This window comes from Oppia nitens, unplaced genomic scaffold, assembly GCF_028296485.1.
Source record: "Oppia nitens isolate AA-2021 unplaced genomic scaffold, nextdenovo-longstitch-racon4-pilon3 scaffold4_pilon_pilon_pilon, whole genome shotgun sequence".
NCBI classification, from domain to species: domain Eukaryota; kingdom Metazoa; phylum Arthropoda; class Arachnida; order Sarcoptiformes; family Oppiidae; genus Oppia; species Oppia nitens.
The window spans coordinates 4,754,606-4,780,122 of NW_026533232.1; the positions used below are offsets into that span (position 1 = coordinate 4,754,606).

Genomic DNA, 25,517 nt, shown 5'->3' on the forward strand with positions numbered 1-25,517 from the left:
ACTCATTTATTTATAAAATTATTATTCAAAAATATTTAATTTTGAAGTAATATATTGTTAAAAACAAAACTAAAACTAATAAAAATAATTTTTTAATATTATTATTATTATTATAATTAATGTTCAAAATAAGTGAACAATTTATATATGCGATTGTTGTGCCATCTCTTATATCAACTTTCACTTTATTGCATTCAATTGTTTTTTTTTTAAACTAAACTATTGCTATATTTGATAGTAAGCTGTATTTGAATAAGCAATTTATTATTTAAGTTTTAACTGCTTATTGATTAATTAAAAAAGTTTTAAAACTACTTCATATATATTAGTATATATTATTTTTATGCATATAATAATAATTAATTTTATAATAATTAAAACGTTATTTAATAAAATAATTGAAAGACTAAATTAATAATAATAAACATGTTATAATAATTAATATTTGGTATATTATATAAACAAGTTTATTTGTTTATTATAAACTACTAACAAAATTTTATAATTTAAAGTTCTATAATTAACAAATATGAAATAATTTTTTAAGTCTAATATCATAAAAACTAGTTAATAAAAATTACAATAAATAATATTTACTTACCACATATCAATTTATAACGTTTTATATACAAAAATGTAAAAATATATATAATTTATATGTTTTAAATATATATATATTGATTTGATTGTCATATTATTATTATCACGACATAAAATTAAGTTGTTATTATATGTGAAACATTCAAATTGACGGCTTTTAATAATAGGCAATAGTTATCACACTTTTATTTATAGATAAATAAATAAAACTTTGATATTATTGAAAACATATGAATATAAAACTATAGAATCCAATAATTAAAATATAAGAAATAAGGCTTGATTTGGATCATAGCTTAAGTGAAAGCCAGTCTCCGTTAGGCAGATGTGGAAGTACTGTACATATGAGTAGGCTTTTTACCCAAGGGCTCAGTCAATATAACCCGTCCCTACCATTGAAAATATAATCATTAAAAGAATCAAAAGAAGGGACAAAAAAGTATTAGATTAGCTTTGCTTATGGAGGTGGAGATGTATTACAACATTGGTTATGTCCCCTATAGGGTAGGGACTAATTCAGTGGCGCAGTCGTATCATTTGAATACAATAAAAAACTTGCATCACTACCATCACTACGAACACCACTATCACTACCAACACCACTAACCGGCTCTACTACTGGCGCTTCTTCTTAATTCATCAACTATTAGTCAATATATAAATATAAAACATATATACCCACCACTCGATTGTATATATATATATATATATTTGTTAGGAACTACCGTACGCTACCAGTACGACCCATGGGAGATGCATAAGTGACACTAATGAGGGTGTAGTGACAGTAAGAAGTGAGTAGATATATATATAAGTTAAGGATAGAGAGGGTGAGAGATATTCAGAGAGAGAGAGAGAGAGAGAGAGAGAGAGAGAGAGAGAGAGAGAGAGAGAGAGAGAGAGAGAGAGAGAGAGAGAGAGAGAGAGAGAGAGAGAGAGAGAGAGAGAGAGAGAGAGAGAGAGAGAGAGAGAGAGAGAGAGAGAGAGAAAAGGTTGCAATCGTGGGAAAAATGAAATGCAAAGACAAAAAAAAGTTTTATATATTTGTAAATCAAAAACTGATGATTTTTAAGGTTATATATATATATAATACATAAACTGAAAAATCGTTGTAATCATTGTTTGAGTTGAACACAGCATTTGTGCCATAGAGGGGATGTCATATAAAAAAGACATTCTCTGAATGGGGAATACTCTCTCATTTGCATAAAAGCATCGCTAGTCAGGGATTTGTATGCAAAGGGTTGCTATCAAAAAGTGATATAAACTGTTGTGACGGGAGTTTTATCTGACAAACAACTCAAATGAAATTGCATACAACACAACCGTATCGATCATTTATATATCAAACTAAACCATTTCTCCTCTTATCACTTAAAATTGCTTTAAAATAATTTTTTATTATTATTAAAAAATGAAATCAATTTTATTTGAATTTATTTTCAATAAAAAAAATGATTAACATTATAATTTGTTTGTCTAAATACAATTGACAATTAAACACAATAAGTTTAAAACTATTTTAAAGTTTTTTTTAATAATACAATATTAAATAAAACAAAAACTATGATTACATAAATTATTAATTAATGTTAATGACTATAACTTAATTTACATTATTTGAAAATTATCTGTCAATTTAACTCATGCAATAAATTTTAAAAATTAAATTGATTTAATAAAATAATTTTGTTTAATAATTAAAGTATAAATATTAATAAATATTGTGCACAAATGGTAATGCTATTTATTTGATATTTTTTTGTAAGTATTTGTCAAATAAATGCAAATCTAATAAATTTTATTCAATGAGTTTGTTATACAATATATTGCATTTTATTGTTTATAACATTGTAAATAACAGTAAGGGAGAGATAGATAGATAGATAGATAGATAGATAGATAGATAGATAGATAGATAGATAGATAGAGAGAGAGAGAGAGAGAGAGAGAGAGAGAGTTAAAAAATTATTTTTAATAATACAAATGATTTATTTTTTAATATGCAAAAGTTTTAATTTATTGATTGATTTCCTCAAATTATTGTTGAGAGATAACTGACAAAACTGTCGTTTTAATTGATTATACGATTAAAGTCAAAGATTATATTCAAATTATTTTTAATTTAACTTAAATTCTATGAAAATGACGTAAGAATTACTATTAAAACAGTATAGTGTTGTCGGCGTTTATAAAAAATCAATTTTCATATATTATAAAAACTGTAAAAACAGTGTATATATACTATTCATTATTACTATAACATAAAATATGATTTAAAATAATGTATAAAATGAAGAATAAAAATGAAGTCAAGGATACAAAAAACCGAAGGATTTTATTGGAGAGGTTTGTCTGCTATTAAAAAAACAATCTCTCGTTGAAAGTAATCAAATATTATAGAAAAATAACAAATCAATTAAATTAGATATTTTTTATTACAAATACTGTATTAATATATTAATATTATTTTAACCAAATAAATATTCAACACATACATTAAACTTGTGCTAAAGTATTTAATTAGTCTATAATTTCAAAGTCAAACTCAGTTTTGTAACTATTATTTAATTTCAAATTTTTTATATAATATTAAATTTAAAAAACAATTAAATTATAAAACATACAAAATTAACAAATACTTATATTGAATAAATATTTAGTAAATAATTCAATATAAAATATGCTGTGTACGTGAAAATGTCTAATTATAATCATATCAAAATTTATATTTAATTCAGTAATACTGAAATTTAATTAATATCATTTATAAATTATGTTTATTATTTTATATGTTTATTTACTAAAATTACATTGATACAATATAAATTTTAAAAAATTATTCTAGAACATTTGATTTAATTAAAAAATATTTAGATATTATAATATTATTATAATATTTAGTGCATTATATTTTAAAGATATGTTTTCAGGCAAATCATTTCTCATGTATTGTAGACTAAATATCATATACAATATGATACATGTATTATAATACAAGCATAATGTATACTACACTGTATACAATAGATATTTTATATATAATTTATACATTATAAAATTTATATACCGTATACTATAAAGTAGATACTGGTATATACTGTATATAATCGTTGAAAAAATTGCTTAAATAAAAAATTCAAAAAAAGGTAAAAAAATAAAATTCAAATCAATTTAAAATCAATTCTCAGCAAAAACTGTTTCCCCAACTATTGAATTGAAAAAATTGATTGAAAAAACACGAAAGAGTTTTTTATTTTGAAAACATTATATCGTAACTTAGTTTGAGATGAGTGAACAAAATGTTAACATTTGGCAAACAACTATAACTATAAATTTAGGTCTACTATAACTATATAATAAATTTCATATACAGGTATTATTTTTAGTAAATCTACTTTATTAATTCAAACATTATATTTTTATATCATTATATTAATGTTTAGATTTAAATATATTAATCAATATATAAAATTAAAATAATTAACTTTGTATTCAATTAAATTTGACGTAAAATAAAACTATTTTCATTATCTATTAAATTGAGTTAACTAAACATTTTAAATCTTTTCTCAGACAGACTACAAATAATATAAACTTAGTTATGCTTTAAATTGTCTGTATTTTGATTGAAAAAAAGTATAACCAGTTATGGTATATATGAGTCATTTTTGCGAAACTACTGTACAATATATAGTAATATTAGTAGTGTTGGTAATTTTTCGCAATTCAATTTTCGAATGCCGCAATTATTACGGAAAATTGCGTGAAATTTCTTGAAATTGCGCGCATGAGGGAATGTATAAAAATTAACTTTGACAACGTTAAAAATTTTGTTTACAATAGATTAAGAGAATTTACTAATTTATTATTATTTTTACATGGTTTTTAGATGGCAACATTTTATGATAAAATAATTAAATTTTATATAATTAATTTATGTTTTTATTCATATTGCTTTGCCATTTAAATTTTGTTAATTTTTTAAAAATTATAAATTTTTCTATGTTACAATTGCGATTTTCGCAATCGAGCTTTTTGCAATTGCGGCAATTTCACGCAATTTCCCAGCAATGCAATTGCGCATTTTGCAATCGGTACATCACTAAATATTAGTTATATACTGTATAGTAGCATACAGTAAAATACAGTACTGTACAGCTATAATACAATAGTTTGCATTTTCAAAGTAACAGACTCTGAAATAGACATCCAATTGAAGGTTCATGTTTTGGACAGAGAGGCCTGTTTGGACAGAGAGGCCTGTTTGGACAGAGAGGCCTGTTTGGACAGAGAGGCCTGTTTGGACACAGGGAAATGGAAATTGAAAATAATATAACATAATTAGGTAACTTTGATACACTTGAAACCGAAAAACATACTGTCCATTGAAATTATTTTTTTACAATTCACTTTCATTTAAATATGATTTATAATAAATCTTATAAAACACAGTATCATAAGTTATGATTCATAAATATAATAAAATTTCTAATATATATAAATATATATATAAGGCATAGTAGAGAATATTCAGTAGTGATAATCTTATCAATAATGTCTTCAATAAATTTAGATACAAATAATTTATTAAATAAAAAACAGGTAAATGCTTAGTCATTATTAGTTAAAATGATACACAAAATCATTCATTTTTTTAACAGAAAAATAAATCGTACAGAAGTTAAACTACAGGAATAGGACATTAAAAGTTGCATTTCTACTATAAAATAATTTTTATGAATACTATACTATATTTTATAGTTATAATTACTAAGTTATAACTATAAAAACATTTCTAAACAATTACCGTAAACCGCAAATAATATGTTTACTATATACTAAATACTAGATTTACTACAAAATATGAATCAACAATTTCAGTTGAGTATAAAATAAAACACTTATTGAAAAATCAAAAAACATTTTATTTTCAAATCATTATTAAATACAAATATTTATTTAATAATTATAAATTAATTAAATTGATTTTAAATAAAATTGAAAGCAATTTTGACAATCCTTTGGATAGTCTTTAAGGAAAGCCATCGTCATCTTCATCTGCCATCTCTTTTGCATATTCAAGATCTTGTTGTTCTCGTTCCCGTCTCTCCTATATATTTCATATAAAACATATTAATAATCAATTTATAAGTTAGTCAAAAAAATATCAAACAAATAATAAAATGAAAAATTAATTAAAAACTAAGTAAAACGGAAATTTTGCACAAATAATTAATATACCGGTATATATATATATAAATGAAAAACACTAAAATAATTCATATTACTATAAATAACATAACACACATAATATAACACAATTTATATTTAAAAATTTATGAATGCAATTAATAAAAGTAATAATTGTATTTGAAATTTAAAATATAAAATAAAAAACAAATCTATGCTTTGGGAGTTGCTATAAAACATGAATGCAATGATTATCATATGTTATAAAGAAAAAACTTAAAAATTGATTACAGATTTTATGTGAAGTGAATAATAAAAACAAACTAATTAACATATTTTTGAGTAAAACAAATAGAAAAAACTTATGCAAAATAGATGTTAGTATTAGAGGAAATTTTTGTTTAAACTATAATATTTGCAATAAAAATAATATATCATTAATATTACAAATAGTATTCAACTTGAATGCCCTTCTCATAGCATTAACTGAAAAAACTAATTTTAAGTTATAAACAATTAAAAACGTATTCACAAATATACTCAAAACATGTGAAATAATGATAATTTTAAAAATTGTATTGAAATAACAAATTGAAGATTTGTTTTTTAACAGTTTCCAAACTTGTATACTAATAATATTAAAATTAATAATAAAAATAAAATTCAATTTTTATTTTATTTTAAGTTAAACTAAGTTTTCGTATCTCAAGTTTTAAAACTAAAGTTTACAACAAGTGTTCATAAATTGTCTGAACTGAAAAAGTGGGCCAAAACATGCATTTCATAGTTATATTATGTATACATATTGTATTTTATTATATATTATGTATAATATATAATATATAGTATATGCTCTTAAAATGGTAAGTCAATAGACATAACAGTTATTGCATTTCTTTATTATGACTGCAAGAGATATGACTTTTGTATCATTTAGTGAACACTTCTTATTCATGACCCCAGACTGGGTCTCATTTAAAGGATTTGGTAAAAAAGTTAAGTATATTTTAAATTATGGTTTCAAAACTATGGACTTTGGACTTCCGGTAATAATAATAATAATAATTTCAAAAACTATCGTTTCATGCATTGGCAGTGAGTCTGGAGTCGGAGTCTAGACTTAGAAATGAGTGCTTTTGGGTCCAAATGAAAGTGTTTTTTTGCTTATCGTTAAGTCATTCGGATGTCTGTTAGACTAACTTTCATAGTAAAGAAAACATTGACTTTGAAGACACAAAACCAATACAAATATATTTTACATGTATTTTCATCATAATTATCATAACTGTTTAACAAAACAATTTAATGTTTGTTTATTCAATCAAAATTCATTGCTATGAAAATCGTGAGAAAACATTATATAAGAAATATGCGATACATTTTAACAATATTATTGGACTAATTTTTCCATCATTTTATATTAAAAACCATTTAAAATAATTGTATTTATAAATTAATATAGTAAACTAGTATAAAAAACAATGTGTGTTAATAAAGTAAAATCATAAACAATTTTTAGTATATTTATGTTTTAGGCAAATAAAATTTTAATAAAGTTTTAAAATATTCATTCATCAATAAGCATATAAAAATACAAAGTAAAAAATTATATAAAAACTAATGGGCCAAATATGTTTCAATTTTTATGTATTAGTATCTATTGTAAAATATATACAACTCTGCTTATTTGAAATTTTTTTATCTAATATACAGTAGTTTATATTAAAAAAAAACATAGGATTGGGTTCAATAAGTTGCACAAAACGGAAATATAAAAAGTTAAACAAAAAATAGCAAAATTAGGGATTGAATTGAAGTGCTACGACACGAGTGCAATGACACATGCATTTAATAGTCATACTTTTAATAGGAGTTAAGTATTAATAAAAATATAATACAAAATATTAAAGAAAAAAGTTTAAAACAATTTTTTATCTAATTTTATAAATAATATTTTAAGTAAAACTTGACTATTTTTGTTTCAAATATAATATTACGATATTTAATGTGATTTCAATACCTCCGCAGACTCCAAGTCTTTGTTGTATGACTTCGGAGGGAATCTCATAGCTTTGACGGACTGGTTGTGTATGTCTAAACAGAAAGTGATTCTCTGATGAAAAGCGGCCAACGGTTCCGAAGTGCAGTAGACATCTGTTGTTTCCTTTGATTGAACGAAACTCTTTTCGTGATCGAGAGTCGCTTCAATCACTCCATCTCTGATAGCTTTTGCTGCAATATATTCAGCGTCTTCTGCGTTATCGAGCATTAGTTTGTTGGCCACATCTTTCAAATGGATCCGAGAGTACGAAAGATTAATCATTCGAATACCAGTTTTGATGACATTGTGTCTCAAACGTATAATAAGAGTGAATGTGTGATCCGTTTGAAACTTGGGTCCAAAATTTTCCAGTACTTCATTAAATCGCTGAAGATTACCAGTTCTGACTGCTTGAGTCAATTGAAAGTATGGAATAAGACATCGACGAAGTGTTGGCTCACGAAATAAAGCTCTATCGGGAATGTCACCCAACAAGAGTTCCACAGTTATGGCCAACTTCTGCACAATCTGTTTAAATCCAAGTGCTTTCAGTTGCGGCGCTTTACGAATGGCTTGGAGTAGGTTTTTACGGGACTCTGAGTACTCCAATTGAATTGCTTTAATTCTACCCAAATAGTAGAGAAAACGAGCGAATTCGTTGTTTGGGGCCAACTCGGGAAACACCGATTTCGATACCAGTTTGGATGCCTGTTCGTAGAGATTGTAGTGAAGATATGTCCTTAAAAGACAATTTAAAAGTACGGCCTGTCCTTCAAAGTCATTACGAAGAGTTGCAGTTCGGAGTCTCTGATGAAAAAAACCTTTGACTTTACTCAATTGATCCGTTAGTTCGTAACATCTCATGTGATAGAAATAGCATTTGGCGGCCAATACGTCGAGTGTGCGACGGTTTTGACGCACAATCTTTGACATCAATAGATCCGAACATTTGACAGCCTTTATGGCAAACAAACAATTAAAATACAAGTTTTTGCAACAAATTGTCTTACATTAGTATATCTTTCTAAATCCAAAAGATATAAGAGAACCAATAGATGAAAATAGATGTCAATTTCGGGAAGAAGTGGTAGAGGAGCTGATTTAGTCACCTTTGCCTTTGACGGCTGTCCACTTGAATCAGTATCCATAGGTTCTTCAATAAAAGCAAGAAGTGGTTCCTTTGGATTGTTTGAATGCGTGTAAAATCCATTGATAATTCTTCGCAGAACTTTTGCATTCAACTTCTTGCGAGTTGTGGCCAAAGACCTCAACACTCTGAGGACAAATCGCGGTTCTTTAGATGAAACAGATTTGCCAATTTGTCGGGCCTGTTCATTCAACTCTTCAATCGTCACCTGATCCGTGTCTACCGCTTGTGTCGTTGTCGGCGATTCGCTGTCCACGGCCTTCATCTCCACATCTTCCGTATTCTGCTCATCATTCTTTGACTTCTTAGTGTTGGAAGTGCTACCAGTAGTAACCATTGTGTCACTTTCAATGTGATGATTGTGTTATCGATAAAAGTATGGATCAATTCAAGTGATGGCAAACTTCAAGTGTTTATCAGTGAATAAGCAATGATTTTGCAGTTTTCACAAAACAATCACTCATTCAATACATAAGTATTGCTAACACTTGTTATATAAAATATATAATATATTACGTTATATTTGGATTGCATTTACTGTACAACCAATCATATCTTTCATTCATATATAACGTTACAAACTATTTAGTAATTTATAATTTGATAAATATTTAATAAATAATTATAAATATTATACTAAATACTAAATTTCAATATTAATTAATTACTTTTATTGATATAATTAAATACTGTATAACATATATTTATTAATTTGTTTTTGTTTTAAATAATTTAGTTTAATTTACACAATTAAAAAAAAAAATTAAGACATTTTATTGAAGTTTGAATCCAATAAAATCATTTATATTTAATAAATTTAATGTTTTATTAAAACAATATTTTCATTTAATTTTAATTTCGTAAAACATATTTATTCAGTTTAATTAGCAAATATTAAATTTGATTTTTATTAAATACATTTAACTTATCTTTAATTAGATTATTTGGTTTATTTATATTTTTATTTAATTTATATTAAAAATGTCGGATTTGGTTAATAATGAATTTATGTTATTTAGTTATTAGTATTTAAATTATATAATTAATAATTAATATAAATTATGATATATTTATTATACAGTAATATAACTAATTGTGTTGTAATCAGGGTTTAAAAATGGCAGGCATAAACAATAGATGCCAATTTTGCTAAATGTCTGCCCTGCCTCTGCCATGCCCTGGGCATCTATTTTCAGGTGGTGACACCTATTATTTTATTTTTATATTATTAATTAATTTATAAAACATTGTTTTTATAATATATTTTCTTGTATTTTTGTTTTGTATACCTTTAAATTAAAAGGTAATATCATTGGAAATAAGTAAATTAATTGTAAATTTAATTAACACGTTAAAATACTAAATTACATTATTTTTATAAATACAGTTGCTTTTTAGCAATTTAAATTGGCAGGCTAATAAAATATATGCCCAAAATGCCAGGCATTTATGGCATCTATTTGGGCATTGCCAGGGCAGGCATTTATTTTCTTAAAACCCTGGTTGTAATACAGTACTATTCAATATACTATAAAAAGGGGTAAAATGGGGGAATTGCATAATACAGTAATAACAACATATATTATACAACAAAATATAGTAATTAATATGTAAACAAAAATATTTAATTAAATAATTAAATATTAGTATTAAACAATTGGTGTTATTGTTGTGATTATCACTTTAACTGATCCACACACACATAGTTTTGGGACACTAGTAATGTATGTGAAAGTGAGTCCATCTGTTGGTTAATCATATGAATGAATGGATGTATAGATTGAATGCATTGAATGTATGTATGAATGCATTGAATGTATGAATGAATGCATTAGTCTTTAGAATCAATTGAGAGCTCAAACGTTATGAGAGACGTGTCGTCAACGCTAAGAGTTAACCACTTTTTGGTCATTAATTACCCGATATTTTGGTCTGATTTTGATTTCAAGTGATTTATAAGTCAACTAATAGTTAGTAAATGTATGGATTGTCAACCAATTGGTGACCAAATGAGTGAAATGACTGCAAAGTTGATGAATAGTGTGACCACACCTAATGTCAAGGAAAGTGACGTCCAATCAATACAACAACATTTGGCGCACACTTTGAATGACAATAATATCAATGAAGTGGACATCACTTCTCAAGACATGTCACAAACAATAGTGACAAACAGTCATTTGACTGCATCTAATGCTTCAAAAGTGACGCAAAACAAACAACGAGAAGAAGCTAAACGAAGACGAACTCGACGGTCAAAGAAGAGAAAATGGCAAAAGTTGGATGGCTTTGACAATACAAGACAAAAGAGGTTACAATGGAGTGAATCAACTGAACAGGATGTGAGACGATTGCATAAGAAGGTGATAGATCACGGACAACCACTCGCACCATATAATACAACTCAATTCATTATGAATGACCACAATTGCGATAATGAGGTCGACTTGGATGCCATTCGTGGACGACTACAACGCATGAGACGAAATCATCACAACGACACTACCAATGATGGCAATGAATTCAATAATGATGAAGACTTTTATAGTTCACCTGAAGATGAGTCAGATTATCTTCAGCAACAGTTTCATGAAACCTATGACCACATTCACGCCGAGAGGTTGTCTTCTATGAATAAAAATCAATTGGTTGAAGAATATCTTCATTTGGAAGGTCGTGTTGAAGAACTCGAGAAACGACTTAAAGAGTCGACCGCACAAACCTCGACAACTGTAAGAACTACATGTGATAGTGAAGTGCAAACTGAAAGACGTGGACACGACAATCATATTGATGTTGAACACGATATCATTGATCGGACATTCAATTATCGACAGGAGATTCAAAGACTTTCGGAAGAAAATAATAGATTAAGAAATCAAAAGGAAAAATTGGAAAACATTCTTAAAGAACGTGACCACTGATGACACAAATCGATGAGTTTCTGAACAAATGCTTCATTGTTTATGAATTGGTTTCGATGTTTGGTTTTATCATTTTTATCGATAAATTATAGATTGTATTTGATTTTAGATTCATTTATCAGATTTCTAATTAAAATCTCATTTAAGTGCAAATCACAACTTTATCCATATTTGAGTCCATATATAATTCATACATCTCACTAATTATTATATAATTAATTATAACCAATTAAAACTTAATTTTAAGTATCAATATATAGTTTTAATTTAGGCATTGTATTGTTTTTTTAATTTTCATACAATATATGAAATACAAACTCAAACCATTTCCTCAATTGTTTATAATTTCAGACTTACTTGTATTCTACAGTTAATATAATTTATAAATATAACTACATATTTATTTACTGTAAAATAAATTGTATAATAATTAAGAGAAAAACATTTAGATGTTTTAATCCTGTTTTTAAGATTAGTAATTTAAAAATATATATTACCGGTAATACTGTATAAATATGAGTTATATAAAGTGTATATATTTTTAGATATATTATAATTTAACTAATAATCTTGAGTTAAGATTAATTTTTATATTATTAATTAAATAAAATAATTAGAATATTTTTAAATGGATATTAAAGATATATGAAGAATAAAATGTGAAATTGTAGGCAAATATATATATTAGAGGGAATAGTTATGAGATGTAATTTAATCGTTCAATTGAACACAAATTAAATTAACAATTAAAGCACTTAATAACTGAGAGGTATTGATATATTCTGTATTATTGCAAATAATAGTATCATTTATTTCATTTTCATATTTAACAGTAAAAACTATAATTAAATTTTTTAATTAAATTATAACATTGAAAAATAATAAAACTATTTAAAATTATTTTATTTCTATTTTACATTTATCACTATTTTCAATAAATAGAAGCAATTTAACTACCTTATTAAGTTTTAAATATATTGTTTAATTATTTATTAAGTAATATATAAATTACATTTTTATAAATTAAGTATTTGAAGTAAAGCTAGTTTTTAATATATGATTTTTTAACAAATAGTTTTTCATAATTAGTATGTTCTGTCCAATTAGTCATTTGAATACTTTTAAATTTATAACACTGTTTTATACAATAATTGTATATCAATTATAATTATAATGTCTTTATTAATTTATATTAAATAGTATCTAAAAAAAGGATTTCCTATAAAGAATAGGTATAAATAGTGATTATTATATAAAATGTATTTATATATAAAAGAGATTATAAATTACATTTTATAGTCGAAGGCTTTCTTTAGTCACACTTTTTTAAATTAATTTTTTTAAATACAAAATATACTAATATTATGCTTATTTAATGTTTAAAAATACTTAAGAAAATTATGAATTAATACAAATTTTTTACCTTTTTTGTGCCAACTTTAATGATTGTTTGAACAATACTGAGTTAGTATTAATTAATTGCTGTGATGACTACTGTATATATCACAAAATTGATATATCTATATAACTAATTGTTGGTAATTATTTTATAAGTTGTGTAAAATTTTGCATCAATGCTATAAAATCTAAAATTATAGCACATATAATGTAATATAAATATTTTTATTATTATTCAGTTAGTATTAAAATTATTAGACAAAATAATGTCTTATAAACAATTTAAGGATAATATTTTTGGAAGACAATCTATAGTCTATTTTTTAATATTCATTTTAATCATTTTATATTATTATACAGTACTGTAAATCAAATACTGTATAAACGACAATAGATGAGTATAAAAATTGTCAGAAATCAATGTTTTCTATGGTAATTATAATTCAAATGTTTGCAATGATAGCGCAAATACATTACTTTTAAGCGATTTATACAATTGGAAATATAATTTAAATGATTATTTTATAATATATTTACTAATAATATCTTAGACATGCTTAACAAATATTTCAATCACTATTACCGTAGGTTTAATGTAGGGTTTATTTGCAGTTCAATTAAAATACGCTGATGATTAAACTAAATTATATTTTCATAAATAAAACAAAAACAAAATAAAACTTCAAAACAAATGAAAATCTTTTAATTGCCATTTCTTAGAGAATTATCAGTTAATTTGATAATATATCGATTATATAAATATAACAATAAACAATTTAAATTATTTTATTAATTAAATTAATTAAGTTAGCGATGCTTAAAATTTTTGGCAATAAATAGATTAACTCTTTATAGTTGATATTTGTACAAAAAAAGTAATAATTAATTATATGTTATAATGATTTGAGGATAAATTCGTATCATTTATTGAAAGGCATTGAGAGGTGATTTTCAATATTGTTAAATAATTTAATTAATTAATTAAACCAAATATTGTGTTATATATATTTTTTATAAACATCACAAGTAAATGATTGTATAATTGAGTTATTTCGGCACTTTTATTAGGCTTCAAATTAATGATATTTTTGTGACTCATAACTGAATTGTCTAAGAAATGGCACAACAATTTATTAGTGAAATTTTTAAAATATTAATAAAATAAAATAATTAAATATTTTGCATAAAATTAAGTTAGATTTTTTTTGCACTTTTGTTCATCGATTGTAACGCTGAAACCTCTCAACCCTCCAATATTTTGACTCAAATATGTTTAGTTAATATTGCATTTAATATATACTTTAAAATTAAGTTATAATTACTATAATATAATACTATGGTCATAAAGTCATTAAACGATGTGTTTGCTTATGTACTAAATAGGACGGGTAAAGTTGGCCGGGAATAGTCCTTTATCGCCATTCAATTCTCTGATACCCATAAGCCATCCTTCCTCCTGTTCCTCGGGATCTTCATAATCAACTACATGTATGATCTCTGACATCTCGAATGATAGTTCATCCGAGTCTTCAGCAGCGTATTTGAATGTTGCCCTAACCTAATGTCAAATGATATAAACATACGGTAAATATAATTAATCTGCTATTAGTATTAATAAGACTAATATGCTTATGATAATACAGTAGTTAAATCACATCAATTAAATTACCGTAATATCAATGCAATGCAATTTAAATATAAATATTGATTATAAGATTAAAAACATAGTTAGTTTGTATCATACTCTTTGATATTTATTAATTTTTGATATCAATTGAGTGCAATAATATCAATTTAACCATATATTTATCATCTCATGTGACTAATAATTAAAAGTAATTAAATATTGATAAAATATAAATAGTAAGTTATTATAAAAAATTTAAATAAAAATCAAATCAGTGATAGTGCTATATAGCATTGTCAGAAACAAACTTTGATGGCATAAATTACTTCTTATACATAATAAAATACTCCACACATGAATAACTAACATAAAATGTGTATATTTCAGAAAGTTTGAAAATTGGTATAATATTAATTATTATATAATTATATTGATGTGCATTAAAACATTTATAATATTAATTGATTATGTGATTTAACTGATAACAAATATATGGTAAAATTCTAATAATATTTTCGATATACCAAAAAACTATAAATTCATACAAATAAATGTAACTAAACTCTTAATACTTGTATTAAATTTATAAAAATTTCAATTTAATAACAATATAATAAAATGTGAGACCTTATAGAGTACTCCTGGAGGCAAATCAGTGGTCGTGGCGCCGATCGGGATGTCATAAAGCTCTTCTGCTTTCGACTTTTCATTTAATTCATGCTTTATATCCGGTTTATGACAATCAGGTATATGAGTCGATTCATTTAATACCTAATTATTTTACAGTTATGTTATTTTGGGTTTCGATTAAAATATATTATTATTATATCTGATTATTCATATACAACATTTAAATCATTTTATTGAGATAAACAAAAATTATAGTATTGAGATATTTTGAAAATAAAATAGATTATATGCTAAAATAAAATATCAATTGACCTTTTTTAATTATTAACTAAATAAATAAAAAAATATATTATTTATTATAGTTAACCTCAATTTTTTATACCTCAATAATACTAAGTACAATAAATTTTTAGTAAATAATAAGTCTAATCATAATTTAACATTACCAATCAAAATAATAATTGATATAATAAATTATAAAAACATGAGAAAAATATAAAATAATTATTTAAAAGATTTGTTACTTACAGTATTGTCCAACTTATTGAGCGATTCTTTAGTATCATTACAAGTGTTGTCGACCCAAACTTGTTATAATAAAATTAAAATTATTAAATTGAAAATTAATAATCAAATTTATCAAATATTTAGATAATTTAAATACCCGTATCAACTGTTTTTGATGGCGTAGATAAACCATTGGTAACCGAAATCCTTTGCGATTCTTGATTGCATTTAATGTCACGATTTGCTGGTTTAAAATCAATTTCTTCATAAGGTTTAGTGCCATTTGGGTCTACTTTATTCGCTGCTTTAGGTGAGGAAGAGATGGTATGCCTACCATTGCTAATGAAAGAGCCTTTGGAAGCCTCGGCAGCCAATACATCGATTAGGTCACAGAATTGCGTCGAAACTTTGGAATATTCGCTGTGAAAGGTATTCTCAGCTGAGAATAATGTCTGAAGATTTGATACCAGAAATGGTATTCTGCTGTCATAGAGAGCCGGAAGCTCTTCATGGAGTTCCTTATTGAGCACTTCATATAGTCGTCGGGCCTCTTCCATCTGTTCTCTAGCTTTTGCTACCTTAATGTCATCCCTTTTTTTAGAGGCCGTCTCCACTGCTTCCACACTATGTCGACACCCGTCATAGTCAACCAACTTTCGGCCTCTTTTCGAGATCTTATTCTGTAATTATATATTACATTATAAAAGTAATTTCGAAATTATTTAAAAGTTTTGCTTTCTTTTCATTTTATACAACTTATTGTTTATGTATGCAATGCATAATATTACAATATATTTCTATTTAATAACTTATTTTGTTCTCAAATTGCTATTAAACATTTAAATTGTATCATTAGTCAAATAATTTCATGTATAAGAAAAAATATTAAATAAGTAATAATATAATACTTTCAATTAGTATAAATTTATTAAATATAAACCTCATTATATTTATATTGTTTTACCAAATATGTACAATGAAAGCAAGTATTCAATTAACCTAAAAGTCTTCAATATTAGTATTAGTGATGAACTAATGGAGTGAAGGCGTAATATTATATATAATGTATGACTAAAACTTAATTTAAATATAACTAATTTCAATATTAAGTAAAAACTAACGGTAATATAATTGTCAAAAATTGTGATTTATTAATTAATATGTAAATTTGAAATTAACTATTTTAGTTGTATATCCAGTTTTAACGAATCTCTTATATTTGAAGTCATGTTTTGCAATATATTTTTATATATACTGTATATATTTGAAGCAAATAATTGCAAAGTATGTTAAACTGACCCGAATTTCCGAGAATTGGCTTAAGTAAGTGCTTAATGGTATAGTGCACTGATCATTGATTTTATGGCACAGATCACCCCACAATAGTTCCAGTGTCTGTGCCTTGAGATGGATCTGGTCGTGTCCCGGCCACTCCTGTTCATATATCTCTTCAATGCAATCCATTAGTGATTTTGATGCCATTTGCATCTCTCGACAACAATTATAATAGTTCTTAAGCTCCTTCTGTAGCCGATTAGCTGTATTTTGTTGTTTATTGAAATTGTTTTGATAGACTTCAAACAACTCATCAGTAGTTTTATCTGCTTTTCCAAAGTTTTGTAATAACTGTAATATAATAGACAATATTAATCATCTCATTTGTTTGCAACAAATCTTTTATTATGTAATTATAATTTTGTTTTAAAGCCTTTAATATAATTGAATGTCAATTAAAAGAGATGATAGTATTAATATAATTTATGGTATATCAGTCTATCATCAATTTAATTACTTTAATCATAGCATTTAAATTGTGTAAAACATATCTCTTATGATATGATATTGCAAATCAAGTTTCTTTTAATATTGGCGTCAAAACATAAAATGTTTTAAATTGTAATTTGAGTGAAATATAAATATATGATATATGGGACAACACATAAACACCGATATTTTGATTAAAAGCTCAATTTATAGTTACATAAGTGGGATATCAACTAAACTGGTTGTTTACAAGGGATGCAACTCAAGGTTGTCAGATGTGGCAGTGCTTACCTCCATAATCTCATGGCTCATACCTTATATCTCAAACCAGCCCCTAATCTACATAAATATTTCAGTCCACTTCCTACTCAATATTTATCACTTAAGAGCCGTTAGCCATAAACACAAGTAACTGATTATTATTACTAACTATAGGTTCGACCTCTTCTTAAAAGAATTTATATAAATCTCGAGGAAATGACAGATATTCACGGATCAGAGGATCAGACTCTCAATAAGCCGTTTCCAACATTCAGATCATTATTTGACCTCAAAATTATCGCATAAATTATCCAAATCTAATAATTATATATTTATATATTACTGTATTTGTTTTATATATACTATAATTGACAATATATTACAAATATAGGTTCTATGGATACATTAGATATTGTAATTGTTTAATCATAACTGTAATTATTTTTCATTATACAATATATTATAAAATGTTTGACTTTGTATTGTATTGTAAATCGAGATAACAAAGTAAACAAAATTATTGATATTACGTAACCCAACAATTGCTACGAAACATAATCATAAAATGTGTCAAAAAGTATTCATCACTTTTACATTTAAACAACACTATTGTATAACTATTTTAATATTATATTATAATATATATATTTACTGTAATATCGCCCACTCCTAAAACATTACTATAAATGAAATATTTCAATGTTGTTTAACTCCATAATAAATTACTTTACAAAATAATTCAAATGTCACTTCAAATTGTTTAAATTGATGTCTAATTTATGAATTAGTTTGTCATTTAAATAAACACATTGAATGTATTCATTGAAACGTATGTCACAAACATATATTTTGTCACCAATTTTAAGGGTTAATCTTTGACAGTAATTGATGTCTCTCACAGTTAATACCTTTATAATTATATGTTAAGAAATTTAAATGATATTTAAGAAAACAATTTTTTAATTATGTTTTATATCAAATTATATATCATAATTATAAATAATAAAATTATCATTTAATTTATAAATATATGTTCATTTAAATAAAGTCAAAACAAATACAGTATATAATACTAATTTTATACTATATATACCATATATTGTATGCATTTATATTGTCAAAAATTTGATAAATATCTAAATTAAATATTGTATAACTTATTAATAATTTTATAAAACAATAACATATTAATATATTTTATTATCAATATTTTCAAAACTTAGACAACCAAATATACTGTATATTATATGTTAATTATTATTAACATATTAATTAATATATAAGTAATAATAATTAATTTTAGATCATTCAATAAAGTTATAAAGTATTTTGAGTAAATTTACAATTTTAAGTTACAATTTTTACTATTTAATTATTTAAAAAAATATATAACTTTATTGATAACATTGAATGAGTAAATGATTAGTGAAAACATAATCAAAAATACAAATTAAAAAATAAATGTAATTATAAATACATATAACTTATAATCAAATGTTTGTATTATAATGATACTAATTGTTATTTAAATAGTATTAATAACTTAAATCAAACTAATGGTAGTAAATGTCCGATAAATAAAATATTATTGTCTTAAACCATATAAAATGCATTCAAATATCATTATAGCAAAGCATTGGGCAAAAGGCCAGCCATTCATTAGATCTTTCATTAAGTGATACTATTTTTGTGACAACTCTTTAAATTGAGAATTGAGTTACAATTGAGGTCACAGACAGACAAATAGCTTTAAATATCAAACAATTGCTATTTTAATTGACAGTCACTATAATAATATTAATAATATATAATATAATCAATTAAATATAAATCAAATTATCGTATATTTATATCTATATATATATATATATATATATAGTCATCATATGGTATATCATATAAATTATATATATATTAGAGTTAAGAGAGATGTGGGAGTCATTGGAGGTGACCATCAAATGTATTGAGTGATGTATCAAATATATTAAATTAATAAATACATGATATTAGAGGACAGTATGGCAGTGGTATAGTTGTTGACAGATATAATGGTATGTAATCATTGACTTACCCTTTCTTTGGCCCTCAAAGAGTGTTTTTGGACAACTCGTGAAAAACCGGAGGCTTTAGATTCGGCCATATTTTGGTTTCGCATCTTTTCATACCATTTATTACATACACTTTGCAATACAAGTATCAAAAATGTTTTAATGCAATGATAGGCGTCGCTAACAAATATATACAACACTACAACACTGTATAATACTAACAAATCTATAGACTATACTGTAGTATAATACCAGTGCTCACAATATCATATAATATACAGTTTGCCCGATAAATAGGCAACCAATGCTAAACATGTGATTATTATTATTATTATTATTACTAATTTTTTATTTAGTTTTTTTGTTGGTTAAATTTAAACAATAATTTTGATATATTTATATAATTACTATTAATATTTAAAAACAAATATTAGAAACTTGTAAAGTATTAAATTGACCAAGCTTATTAGTTTATTAGCTTATTAGCTAATTATAAACTTATAGTACTGTACAGTATTATAGCTCATTAAATAATAATTACAAAGTATGTTATGTTATACAATGGTTGTGATCACTGATTAATATAGAAATACTTTATATGAAATTGTGAAACACATCAACGTTTATAATAGGGTTATTCAATGAAGAGAAAATATTTGGCAACTAATGAGTTCCACAATAACCAGATTGGCTGCAAAACCCAACTCTCAAACCTACCCGTCCTCTCTTACATCTCATGTTCCACATTAACCCACAGACAAAACTTTTTTATTATTAATATTAGTATTAATATTAGTATTAATATTAGTATTCTAGTCTATTATCAAATGTAAATATTAATTATAATCATAACATTAGGTATTATTTTGTTTGACACAATAGCACCTTGACACTTTTTAATTACAGTATTATTTGAATATAAAAACAGCATCATAAATTAGTGAGATAAATGTAAAATTTTAAATTCAAGAAAATAAAAATTGCAACTATTATATAATTTAAAATTATTATTTGTTTGCTCAAATATTAGCATTTTAAAAACTATTTAAATATTAGGTAAAAATTTTAGTAAATATTATATATACTGTTTTTCTATAACTGACGTTTTTAGCAAAATATTTTAGTAAAAAATACTTAAATTTTTAAGAATACTTTAGTGAATCACAAATTATATGCTTTTATGGTTAGACCTGTATTTTTCTCTTTTAATTTAAATTATAATTAAATAAATCAATGTTTTATTATATCTTAGACCTAAAATTTAGAAGTATTATTTTAATAAAAATAACAAAATATAAATCTGTTTTATATTATAATTTAGTTTATATTTAATTATAATAATTTAATTAAAAATGCATATAAAATATTTTTCAAAAAAATCTATATATTCTCTGATTTTTCTAAAATTTATTTTTATGTTATACTACTAATCAAAGTTGTAATCCATTTGATAAATATAACAATTGTTTACATTTTAATTAATAATTTGCCAAAATAATGTAAATAACTAGTTTTTAAGTTTCTTTTAGATTAATTGTTCAATTAAAACATAGAATTATAAAAATTAAAATATAAATTATCAATAAAAATGTTAACTAGTTTTTGACTAAATTAAATCATTGATACACACAATAAAATTGTTTTATGAACTTTTTGAAATGTGTAATATTTAGCATTTAAGTGAATAGTTTTTAAAATATATATTTTTATAAAGTTATAGCATTTTAAAATTTGTTAATTTAAACACTAATAATTCATATTACTGTTAATATAATAATTATTATTATATCATTTTCTACTTGTATTTTATGTGAGTTTAGCTAATTTTTAGACATTTGTTACTGTATATACAGTATATTACTATATATTTTATATAAGATTATAGTAGATATTGCATTATTGAATATTTTTATAAATATGAAAACTAAGCAACAAATTAAGTGAAAAATTAATGTAAAACTATTTTTTCATCTAATTTGTCGATAATGTTAAAATTTTACATTTCCAGTAACTTCATAAATTGAAAATTACTATTTCTAATTAGGAAAATTGCTGCAAAAATACCTATTTTTTGAAAAACTAAAAATATAAATTTATAAAAACCAATTTATCTATATATTGTTTTTATTTTTAATCTATTTAAATTATTTTTCAATATTCAGTTAAATTTTTAAAAATGTTAAATTACTAAATGTTATATTAAAATATATTACAGTCTACTGTATTTACTGTATCTAACAGTTTTATTTATTGTTCAGAAACTATAAGTAGAGTACACTATGTATTATATATTAGAAATTCATATTTTATATTAGTATTATATAAATTAGAATTAAATATATAAATATACTGTAATTGCATTCAAATATAGAATTTGTTGATTTTATTTGATGTTAATTAATGTTTTTAAAATCAATAAATTTAATAACATATTGATTTAAAGGTATTTATTGACAGTTAAAATTTAGTTATTAATAATTTGTCTAGCACATTTTTATTAATTCTAAATATAATAATACATAAATATTTGGAACTACCATCTGAATTTATAACCAATATTATCTAGGTCATGAACTTATTAATTTCAATTATCTATGACTTACTATTAATAACCAAGGTAATTAAATAGAAATTATAAAAGTAGGTTTTTGTTTTATCAAGATTTTGGACATTACTATCTCTTTGCATTAAAATATGCATTATTTGCTAAGTATATTGTTTGTAATGACTAACATAATTGGATATAACATAATTGACATTGACTTTAGTATAATTTAAATATAAGGCGTAACTAATTAATAAAAACTTTTAAATTTAAACATATTTTTACTATAATTATAATTAATTTTGTATATAACATAGGGTTTATTTTCAGGTGAAATAAAATTAATTTAAAAGTAAATGAAAACAATAACAAATAATTCATTGATTCGTAACTAAATTTTACATGAATTCTGTACTTTTAAAAAATGACTTAAAGAGTATGAGTTAAAAATTATTACAGTTTACTAATGATTATTAAAGTTATGTAATTGTGGTAATCATTAAATGATAATCAAAATTTTGATATATTGTATTTAATATTTACTCAGTTAATTAAGAGTAACTATGAGTTATTTTTAATATTTTAATAATTTATAACTTAATATAATTAATTATATAAATAATAATTAAATAATTAATGTTTATAGTTTATAGGTACATAATTTTATTTTTTTAATGTTATTTGTATATAAAAATTGACTACTAATTATTTAACTTAATTTTTGTTAAAGTTTTAGTTATAAAAATTATAAAATTGAAAATACTTTTTAATTATTTAATTTTAAAAATTATTAATAAAACTATATTATAAGTATTTATTGTTTTACTAACTTTATTTATCTTAAACTTCTATTTAAATTGTAATATGATTACTGTCTTTTGACAAATAGGTAATTATTATTTTTTTAGTTGAATATTTTAATTAAAATAATGTTATTACGAGTTTTAACGTGATTTTAACTATTTTACTTATTTTTAATTAACTATTAGATTTATATAAATTTTAAAAACAATAACATTTACTAAAATAGTATCAATTAAAATTAAAATTTTAATAAACTTCAAAAAAAAATTCGGCGCTGAAATTTTAAGGGGGGGTCATTTCTAATCGTTTTTAAGCGAAAAAATTTCCAATTTAGTCAAAAAAGTCTGGGGGGGTAAAATCACAAAATCTCGATCTTAGGGGGGTATTTTGGCTTTACCCCCTTACTTAACTCTGGTATTATACATATGTAACATGTAAGAGATCTTACCCCTACCCCCTACCCCCCCCCCCCCCCCCTTTAGCAACCCTGACTTAAATGTAATTTTTACAATTATAATATTTGTATAATGCGTTCAACTTATTTCTTTAATAAAAATTCTTTAATAAATTTCTATAGATTTTCTTTATTAACTTAATATACAAAATATGAATATATCTTAAATCATTCTCATTGACTGTCGATTTATTTGAATATCTAGTAAACAATATTTTATATCATTTATAAAAATGACAAATAATTGTAATGTTATAGACAATTGTATTATGAATATATTTGAACTTGGTCATTTTTTATTTACTTGTATGATTGACCAGATAATTGCACCTACAGTACAGTACAACAGTATATATATAACAATAATTATTATATAAATTAATGTTATAAATAAATTTAATAATAGATATTTACAGTATCTTATAAAATAAATTTGTTATAAGATCTAAAATCATCTATATAAATTAACCTTAAAAATATAATTAGTGAAAAAAAATAAAATGTGCTAAAATGTGCTATAAAATAGTCTACAGTAATAGTATATCGCAGTTAATAAAACTAACAAATAGTTACTTAAAATGTTATTTATAATAATATTATAAAAGATTATAATTTTATAATAAAAGATATTTTAAATAATTATATTTATTAGTTTTAAAATTAGTATTTATCTGAATAAATATACATTTACTCAAAGTTTTTTCATTAAAACTAATTTGTGTATCACTTTATATACTTTTATATAATAATAAAATTATTTTAGTTTCAATATATAATTTACAAGTTATCTAAACAAACATTAATACAATCAACTACAGTATTAACAATACAAATATTAATAAATCATTAAAAATTAATATTTACTAAAATAAGAAAAATCAAAATTTTTGAGTTAAAATTTTATAAATTAAAAGAATTATAGTAAGTATACTAAATTATATAGTTATTGAATAGTTAATACAGTTATTAAAGACTCAAATAGTTATTTATTGGTGATATAAAATGTGTTGAGAATAATAAAAATTTTGTGATTTGATTGAATAATATATATATTAAACTATAGTCCGATATAAACACAAATAGTTATTTACTTAGAATTCCATATATTATCGATTAAATATCAGTTAGTAATATATTGTACAGTATATAACAAAACATTTATATTTATCGACTTTGAATAATCGTTAGTAAAATAACTTTTAAATTATGATTAATTATAAAGAAAAATAATAACAAAATGAAAATCTCAAAACCTTTATATCAATTTATAAAAATCATTTATAAAAGTATTTAGTGGCAAAATTAGACATTTATTTTAAGTGTTTTAATTATAACTGAATTTTAATTAATAATTGAATTTTATATAAAGTATTTAATAATTATTATTTTATTAAGTAATCCTAAATATTGAGAACTATATGTTTTACTTACTTTGTATTAATTTCTTAATCTAAGTGATTAAGTTTGCTATTATAACGATGAAATAAAATGACAAAATGATGAGACAGACAAATGTTAACAAATAAAAGATTTTTAACATACAAACCATAGTTTTCATCAATACTTTACCGATT

General features: G+C 23.3%; 3 protein-coding genes across 3 annotated transcripts; 1 reads left to right on the top strand and 2 right to left on the bottom strand.

The window, feature by feature from the left end:
* Positions 1 to 5,551: 5,551 nt before the first annotated feature.
* Positions 5,552 to 9,479, bottom strand: LOC128960483 (26S proteasome non-ATPase regulatory subunit 3-like). The gene is made up of 3 exons (XM_054306576.1): positions 8,845 to 9,479; positions 7,814 to 8,791; positions 5,552 to 5,713 (listed from the first exon to the last, which is right to left on the bottom strand). Exons 1-3 carry the CDS (start codon positions 9,316 to 9,318, stop codon positions 5,636 to 5,638), a joined length of 1,530 nt encoding a protein of 509 aa, XP_054162551.1. The 5' UTR covers positions 9,319 to 9,479; the 3' UTR covers positions 5,552 to 5,635.
* Positions 9,480 to 10,767: 1,288 nt separating this feature from the next.
* Positions 10,768 to 12,187, top strand: LOC128959602 (protein HEXIM1-like). Its single transcript, XM_054305598.1, has one exon. It carries the CDS (start codon positions 10,964 to 10,966, stop codon positions 11,903 to 11,905), a length of 942 nt encoding a protein of 313 aa, XP_054161573.1. The 5' UTR covers positions 10,768 to 10,963; the 3' UTR covers positions 11,906 to 12,187.
* A 2,353-nt stretch (positions 12,188 to 14,540) lies between these two features.
* LOC128959522 (myc box-dependent-interacting protein 1-like) lies at positions 14,541 to 20,327 on the bottom strand. Its single transcript, XM_054305496.1, has 6 exons — positions 20,164 to 20,327; positions 17,367 to 17,693; positions 16,225 to 16,747; positions 16,089 to 16,147; positions 15,558 to 15,701; positions 14,541 to 14,861 (listed from the first exon to the last, which is right to left on the bottom strand). Exons 1-6 carry the CDS (start codon positions 20,245 to 20,247, stop codon positions 14,679 to 14,681), a joined length of 1,320 nt encoding a protein of 439 aa, XP_054161471.1. The 5' UTR covers positions 20,248 to 20,327; the 3' UTR covers positions 14,541 to 14,678.
* Positions 20,328 to 25,517: the final 5,190 nt, after the last annotated feature.